We start from the raw sequence: 9,154 nt of genomic DNA, 5'->3' as shown, positions 1-9,154 counted from the left end.
CACAAATGGAAATTACACTGCGACTTACCTGTGGCATTCAATGTTACAGTTTGTTGTGCATGAAGCCAGTGTTAACTGGAAAGTAATCCTGATTTTCTGATTTTCTGATTTTCTGTTAATTTACGGAATTTTCTCCTAAATTAATATTCTGATATACAAGTGTTGAATTCTCAAACTCCAAAGCATTTGATAGTAACACATGATTATCACATTCTCCTAACTAGTTACACACTGTCTTGGAGGAAATCATGCAGGAGATGAAGTATTCGCCTGTGAGAAAAGCAGCCATCACTGGTATTTCTGTGAGGCATCTATGGCCATAGAGAAAAACATGCCCTTTTCAGCCCAGTGCTTGTTTCCTCAATCGCAAGAGGAAGCAAGGCAGTGCTAACAATATAGGAATGCTTTTGTTTTACCAACATGCCTCACTTCAGCCAAAGGCAAAACTGAAATACAGCACTAATGAGGATGAATGACTGGATAATACTTCGGTGCACTGTTGTTCCTTGTGTGCCACCCGCTATCTCATTTTCTCTGTTTTCACATTTCTGTACAGCAAAACGTTCCCAGGGTTTAGCACTTTGGCGGAGATGAGAGTTATTTATGTGACCTACTCCCTTTGCGACGTTTTCCACCTGACCCTCAGTTTCTCCCCTTGGGAGGTCCTGCCAGCTGCGGGTACCGCTGATTTCTGAGTCACCTTGCAATTCGCTTGCAATTACTTGCCACCAAGCAGGGCCGTGGGGGCCACGGCCACCTCCCATGGGAGCACGGCCACCTTCGACCCTGTGGCAGCGCGGGGCGCAGCGCGTCAGCCCCGTCCGCTGTGCSCCGGGGAGGGGGACGGGACACAGCCAGTCCGGGAGGGAGTTYCTGCCGTCAGCGACCCTTCCTGTGTCTGTCACCTCTCGCCTCGGACGGCAGAGTGGCTGTCGTATCTTWGCCGGTACTTGGTGACATTATCCTGGCACCGCTTGTCTCCTCAATGAAGGCGCGGTTGCCGCACTGCAGCGTTTGGTAGCCAGCAGTGACCCCCCGGKGGCATGGGAGGCACCCAACACCAGCGGCTGCTGTACACCGGTCTACGGCTACACCAGGTGGCCGCATTTGTGCTACAGCTCTTAATTGCTGCTACATCTTCTGTGATGATGGATGCAGGCAGTGCGAGCATCCCGCTCTGTTTCTGTCCGTTCACTCAGAAGCGCCTTCCTTTGCTGTCTTTGGAGCTGTGTTTTGTTTCCAGAATTTGCTTAAAACTTGCCCATGAATGCTGCTGTTTCATTATGTTTTTGTGGTATCTTTCTGCTTAAGGAGCTGCAGCTAGTAACTTCTTCAGGGCAAGCACGATGTAACCCATTGCCTTTCTGCTATACCTGKCACAATCCAGATGTGGATTGTGAATACCCACAGCTTGTGGCTGCAAAAGTACTTTGGCCGTCTACCAGACAGTAGATACTGGCAGTTATGGCAACATAACTGAAAATGTTTCTCTGGTTTTCTTTGACATCTTCCCTTTGCAGGTTTCTCAAGCCTAAATTCAGTATAATTATTAAATAATTAGCAGCATCTTACTCCCCACTCTTGGCTGTCTGAGCTCCTGCTACTGTCAGCAACCATCMAGATCATGGAAGGCCAGAAAAGAGCATTCAGTGATAAAATAGTCAAGAATATTAAAGATAAATACATGTTGATTATAACTGCTTGTTGAAACGGCTCAGTTAGGCTCTGAATGCAAAGAAGTTTTGTTCTATGCACAGCCAGCAGCACCACTCTGCTAGGAAAATGTGATTTCCATAAAATATCTGACAGCTTTCCTATTTTTATTTGCTATGAAGCTTGTCATCATTATTGTAAAACCCAGGTGTCAGCATGTGGAAKGGGAAAGAGACTTACTGCTGCACAATGCTTAGCCCTTGGACTGAAATGCTATTTGGACCAGAATTCTTACTTACTTTTCACAGAGAATCTTTTTCTTTAGGAATTTCTACTGAAATCAGTGAAGTTGTTACAAATATAAAAGAGCATTCAAAATTACTAAAAACACTAGATCTTATGGGACACATATGAAAGCCCTCAGAAATCAKTAAGAAGTATGACATGAACATAAAAGTCTGCCATAGGCTCTGCAGTTAAATGAACTGTTCAACATCAAAGCCACTCTTCATTGTTACACAATATTCTGCAGGTACGTATATATGTAGAAATGGGGGAAAATTTTTCTTTTTGTAAAAATATACTTTATTTATAATATATAGATGTACCAAAGCTTAACAAATTGAATCTTACTTTCAACTATTTTGAAACTATGTTTCACCTTCTGTAAGGCTTTCCATAGGGTCTCACTTGACGCCCTTATCTCCAGATTGGAGAGACACGGGTTTAAATGCTGGACTATTTGGTGGTTAAGAAATTGGCTGGTTGGATGCAGCCAGAGAACTGTGGGCAGTGGCTCTATGGTGGAGGCCAGTTACAAGTGGTGTCCCTCAAGACTCTAGGGACTGGTGGTCTTCAGTATCTTCATCTGTGACACAGACAGTGGCATGGAGTGCACCCTCAGCAAGTTTGCAGCTACAAAGCTAAGCAATGCAGCTGACACAAGAGAAGGAGGGGATGCCATCCAGGGGAACCTGGACGAGCTTGAAAATTGGGCTCGCAAGAACCTCATGAAGACAGTCTGAGAGAGTTGGCATTGTTTATCCTGTAGAAGAAAAGGCTCCAGAGAAATGTCATTGCAGCCTTACAGGACTTTAAGTTGGCTCATGGAAATAGGGAGAGTGGCTTTATACATGGGCAAAGAGTGATGGGATAAGGTGGAATGGTTTGAAACTAAAATAGGAGAGATTTAGATTAGATGTTAGGAAGAAGCTTTTTATTCAAGAGGGTGATGAKGCACTGGAATACATTGCCCAGAGAAGTTGTGGCCTATCCCTGGAAGTGTTCAAGGCCATCCTAGTGAATGGCATCCCTGCCAATGGTGGAGTGGGAGTTAGAACTCAATAGTCATTAAGATCCCTTTCAACCCAAGCCTTTCTATAATTCTGTGTATATATCTAAACTGTGTGAATCATAATATAGCCATATATAATATAGTCTATCACAGCGTAATGTGCAAGAACATTTATTTATCTACTGCTAGAATACTCCTTTTTATCTGGTGCATTAACCAACATACACACATGATGCTTTATTTAGTATTTAATCAGCATTGGTCATCTGTGTCAACTGCAATTTCAAAACCTCTTTCCTATTAAAATTACCATAAAAGTGATAATTTAGAAGTTCTATTTTTAAAATCTTTATAAGCAACATACTGAAGACTACTTGTCAAGAGATTACAATTTAGCAAAYATTTTCTGGCATAATCCTACATTTGAGAATTTTTAAGTAGCTTTGTACTTTATTGGAATCTCTCCTAAAACAGTGAATAAAGTCAGAGTCACTCATCATGTTTGCTTCATTACTAATTGATAAACCAGCGCCTTCAGATGATGCCATTCCATTTAATGTATTGCTGATAATCCCCATTGACTGCATCTATATTGAAAAGAGGAAAAAAGAGAACTTGTAACTATGCATACAACAAATCCTGAAAAACTGAAGAAGTCAACACAGATGTCACTATGTTGGGCTGTCCTATTCCAGATCTTTCACATATTTATTGAAGATACATGTAAAGGTCCTTATATAGAATAACATTGACTTATTATCCTTCTGGTATCTCTATAACTTTTAGACTAGACTGAAATTATTTGATATACGAGTATGAACACTATGGGTTTAAGTAGAGGAACCCCTGTTTGGTGATTCTTATTTCCTCTTGAAGTATTATAGCAAATCAGTCTTGAGATTTTTTTTTAGCCACTTACTTTAATGCTTTGAGTGAAAGGAAGCTTCTAACACAAGTATCTACCAGTGCTGTTTAATCTGGTGAATTCTGCAGACTGTGAAGCTCACCTCTAAGAGCAGGTGCTTTACAACAGGAGCAAGTTTAGAATTTTTCTGTCTTAATGGAAAAACATACATGCAAAATATGGAATGCGTTATTTTTTGTAATTGTATTTCTAGCCTGTAGTATATCCATAGTACTGAGAAGTCAATACTTCAAAGCTTTCCCTCTTAGTAATACCTTCAAAGGTGCTTTAGAAAAAAATAAAGCAGGTAAATATATCAAAAGTGTGTAGCTAATTTAGAGTTTGCTTCAGCTACAGAATGAAGGAAAGGTCAAGCTTTAAGGTTGAATACTTCTGAATTTTAAGGACTTTTTAACCCAAAACCATGCCCACATTTGGATGATGGAGTTTCCAGTTGTAACTCTGAGTCACCTTAACCAGGGCTGCATTTTAGAGCAGGGTACAATTTGGCCTATTCTAGTGATGAGCTACTTGTAATCCCCACCTGTGTTCACAAAGTTGAAAGGTGACCTACTAGTGTAAGATACTAGTTTACTAATCTTTTTTTTTAGTGAAACAGACATGTTGACTAGAGTGGCCATTTAAGAGAATGGCACACAGATTTCATTTGTTCAGCAATAGCAACAGTTAATTTTATATATAAATTAAAAAAAAAAAAAAAAAAAAAAAAAAAAAAAAAAAAAAAAGCGAAGATCAGGACTTCTAACTAGTAATGAGAAGATAGAAACGGAAATAACAAAAAAATTATTCCAGTGATTTGTATATGATCTGCCATAGTTTGGAATGGAACTTTGAAGTTTTTTTGTGACTGACATCAGACTTAAGTGATGCCACTGTTGTCTTGAAGACAACAAGCATAAAATTATAGCCTTATAATTTTATAGCCTTGTAATTTTATCCCAGCATAAAATTATAGCCTTAGGAAGAAGCTCTTTGCATCAGACAACAGTGATACTTGAATTACTTAGAATGTAAATCCAAATAAAACTTAACACAATTGTTAAGCATTTATCATAGCCTACCCACATCTTYTTTACTGCCCTAGAAAACTCAACTCATTACTGGCTCATATATTAAGCTGCAAAATGCTCTAGTTTTGTACTTGTGTGTGTCTTTCATATATTTCATATTAATAAAATACTGCCTTACAGATATGGACTCCTGTAAATGTGATCTACATATCTGCCAATCTGTAAACTAAGTCACACCCTTTGACTGAAGGATGTATCTGTAATAAAGTCCAGCAGTCTGCTGAATATGAGCAACCAAGGCCAAGTGGGAGCAGACATTGCCCCCTCCTCAAAGTCACCCATGCCACATCACTGGTATAAATAAAAGCTACATCAAAAATCTTACCTTTTCTGTTACTTTCTCAACTCCAGTCTTCAGCTCATGTACCATATTGCTGATTTGCTTCGCTTTGCTAAGGCTGTCATCAGGTAGCTCTTGATGATGCTCAATATACTGGTTAAAGTGGGAAAGTGGTTCTTTCCAGGCTTGCAAAAGTTTCAGTATCAGGTGAGTTAGTTCTTCTCTCTTATAAATTAAAATAGTAGAGAATGTCTCTATTACTTTGCAGCAGATCATATGAATACTCTTAGCCTCATCATGAAATCTCCATGGGATTAAGATTCACATCTACAATTCAGTACTTAGATGCCACTCTGTCTCTGGTTATTTATATATATGTAATAATACCCAAAAGTTATTTTGTTTTGTTTTCAGCTAATAGGAGCTGATACGAGCAGGGCTTCATCTCCCATTGCCCTTCTAGGGGGCCTTATAGAAGGACATCTTGGGGAATGCTCCTCTCTCCATCACAACCAAAAACCAAAACATTAACATTTGTCTTTGTCTCCTAGAGACAAAAGTTTCTCCCACTGGTGTATCGCCAGCTTCACAATTTGTTTTTTTCTCTGTGTGAACAAACAGTTCCTACTCTTCTCTGAACTAATAATGATTTTTTTTTCTTTGCCATCACAACTGTGATGTAAACCAATTTGCTGTTCTTTTCTCCTTGCCTAACTACCGATTCAGAGATAATTACTTTCCTGATTACTTTTTGTAGTTTGCAGTGATACTGATTAATTTAACTTCTCTGCCACACACACAAGTTTCTAAGTTTCTGTTCCACAGAGTTTGCCACAACAAAATTAGAGGATGTCTGTCAGTCATTCTGACAGAGTACTATTGCAATATCCTTATTATAGCAAGTATATATTATCCAAGCATAGGAAACCACGTGCGGATTTAAAATCCAATAATCTTATGATTCATATGCAGTATGTCTGTGATGTGCACCTGTTTGGGGTCAAAACTTARCAACTTCTTCCAACCAGATTGTTGATGCAGCTCCGGATGCATAAAAACCTCTGCCTATTTCCAGCCCGACTGGAGTGAGGGACTATCACAGCATGATGAATGAGTCATTTCGGGGCTCTGACACGACGGTAGGTATTTTTCCCTTTCTCCATGGCGGGGAGAAAGAAGGCGATGTGACCCGCGGAGTCCCCTTCCAGCCTCGCAAGGCCCGCGGTACTCCCTCGTGCCCTGTCTCTGCCCGCCGTCGCCGCCGCTGCCCCTTACCGGGATTTTTTGGGCGTATTCTTTGCCGTTGGGAGTCAGCATCCCCGACGTGTGGCACTTCCGACCCGGCTTTCCCAGCTCGTTGTCACGGGGCGGAAAGTGTTTTTCCTACGGGGGAAGAACATCTAAACATACACSGAGAGCACAGCCACCACCCTCCATCGCCCACCTTTTCCCTTTGCCGCCCGTCCGCAGCCGCTCCCGGGGCGGCGCAACCCCGCTCCGCGGCGGCGGGACCGGCCCGGCACTCACCAGCTCGGCAYAGAGCGCCGTGGAGAGGCTGTGGATCCTGCCCGAGTGCCGGATCACCCGGTCGAAGAGATCGACCACGGTCAGGTGGTGGCAGCCGGCGTCCCCCGGAGCGCAGAGCAGCAGGCACAGCAGCGCCAGCGCCGCAGCCGCCCCTGCGGAGAGAGCGGCGGCGTCGGAGCGCGGAGTGTCGGGGTGCGCTCCCCGCCCGGCCCGGCCCCGCCGCCCGCCGCCCTCACCTGCTCGCCCCGCCGCCCGGGCCAGGGCTATGGCCATGGTGCTGCGGAGCTGGCGCCCGGCGCGGAGCGGCTGCGATCGGCCGGCGATGCCCCCATCTCCTATTTATGCCGGGATCTCCCGGTCGTGACGGGTCTCTCCCCTGACGTGCGCAGCCCGCGGCCACCGTGAGCCAGCCCGCCCGGAGCGGGGCTCACGGCTTGGCGGGCGGTCGGGAGTGTCCCTCGCACCGACGGGGCCGTCTGCCCTCGGCAGCCCACGGGACCCGACGGAAATGGCTCTCCCGGGCTCATCGGTGCGGCTGCTCCCCAGCCCCGCAGCCGYCCGTCCRTGGGCAGAGCGGGGGCGGCGCTGGTCCCCCACACAAGTGGCGTGGTCAGATCCGTCCCTGCGCGCCCACGGCCTTCGGAGGGGGCAAGGGTGGGGGAAAGGACAGCGGGYAAATAAACGCTCATGTCCGTGGTAAAAGGGTTTATAAAATGGGCAATGGGCAAAATGAGGGGTAGGAGAGAAACGTGGTCTGATGACATTCTTCTCTTAGCCAGCTCTTCAAATCACACTGTTAAGATCAGATCTGCTTTTCCAGCTCCACTGCAGGTGATCAAAGGTAAGACTGTTGAAGATGTAATAGCTGGTGACTGCATGTTTGGTGGTGCAAATGTACCTGAAGATGGTTGGTCCCATGTGCCTGAATGTTCAGGGAGTAGCACAGGAAAGGCTTTACAGCAGGATCCCTGAAGGGTTCTGAGTCCTGTGGGCCTGGTTGTTGTCTATTTTAGGGCATGAGGTCCTGAGCAACCCTCAGGACATGTAACAAAAGTTGAGATGCTGGTCGTGAGGAAAATTAGTTGCCTCTGCCCTTCTTACAGGGGTTTTTCACTGCCAAGGGAGAAGTCTGCTTGGAAATGAGGATACACGTGACATGAAATTGTTATMTTTCCTCCCCAGCCATTACGCTAGAGTATGTATCTGGTCTCTAGCCCCTGAATCCTGATTTCATTTATGGAAAATGGAGGGAATATATATGTCTGCCTGAATGGCTAAGATTATCCCCCTCCCCATCATTTAAGGGCAGCTGGGTGACTAGAACTCATTCTGGAGCTAGAATACATGAGTTTGACCAGCTCTTGGCCAAGGTGAAGTGGCCTACATCATCAAGGTGAAATGGACCTACATCCCCTACACTCTGTGCGAATACTAAAAAAAATGGTAGAAATCAAGTAGAGGTAGCTCCTTCTCCAGCCACATCTTAAAAGTGATTGTCTGCCACTGCTTCTGCATGAAGTCAAGATGCATKTACCTTTTGAAAGGTTTGATTCACATTTTGAAAGGTTGATAGCACAATGGGTCTCTAAGATACTTTTAACACCTCATTTTTTAGTATTTCTTAAATTAATTTTAAAAACAGTTTATTAAGATGTGCCTAATGATCTACACAATCCAGCACTTCTCCTTCTCTTACCTCTGTAGYGTCTCTAATGAATAAAACAATGCAGTTAATTTTAGTGGTTTGTGCTGCTGAGCCAGTTCTTAATGTGGACCATGCAGTCAGCTTTGGCAAYAGCTCTGAGCTCTTTGGTAGCTGATAAAATACTTAGTCGCTGGTGGTCCAGYTGAAGGCTTGGACTATTAGTTAGTATTAATTCTAATGATTACCASAAAACAAGCAATCATGCATATGACAGGATCTGAAAACCATTGGGAGTGTGCATATGGGCAGCACATGGATCARTGGCTTATTTTTATTTGCCAATAGCTGTTTTCTTTTGGTTTTCATGTGTCTTGGAGAAATCTTCATGTAGGCAAATTTAATATTAAAAAGGTTCCTTAGAGTATTAAGACAATTTTTAAGTTTTGAAGGAACAATGAACTTTCATTGTGGAAAATGTAAATTACTTGAACAGAAACTCTGCTTCTTCTTGCTCAAACCTGCCAATGATTTATAGTGCAAGATCAACTGGATTTCATTATGTATTCAAGAATCACTCCTAAATTTACATCATGAGGGAGTAAAAGCTGTAATGAAAAAGTTTGTTTCAACCAAATACTGTCCACTATCAATTTGACCTCCTATAACATAACAACAGGCACATTTTACAGCTCAAGAAGGGACAGAGCACACACAGCTGCTCTGAAAGTTGATAATATGAGCTCTTGAATAAAAAGGTATG

At 43.4% G+C, this 9,154-nt stretch overlaps 1 protein-coding gene across 1 annotated transcript; it reads right to left on the bottom strand.

Annotated features, from left to right (window-relative positions):
- Positions 1–3,339: 3,339 nt before the first annotated feature.
- LOC130573594 (prolactin-like) lies at positions 3,340–7,022 on the bottom strand. The gene is made up of 5 exons (XM_057366106.1): positions 6,986–7,022; positions 6,750–6,901; positions 6,498–6,605; positions 5,268–5,447; positions 3,340–3,534 (listed from the first exon to the last, which is right to left on the bottom strand). The coding sequence occupies exons 1-5, from the start codon at positions 7,020–7,022 to the stop codon at positions 3,340–3,342; spliced, it is 672 nt and encodes a 223-aa protein (XP_057222089.1).
- Between the last annotated feature and the right edge of the window lie 2,132 nt (positions 7,023–9,154).

The sequence above is a fragment of the Malurus melanocephalus genome, unplaced genomic scaffold (assembly GCF_030028575.1).
Source record: "Malurus melanocephalus ecotype Western Australia unplaced genomic scaffold, MMel_1.1 scaffold_60, whole genome shotgun sequence".
Lineage (NCBI taxonomy): Eukaryota > Metazoa > Chordata > Aves > Passeriformes > Maluridae > Malurus > Malurus melanocephalus.
This window is presented reverse-complemented; position numbering and strand designations above follow the sequence as displayed.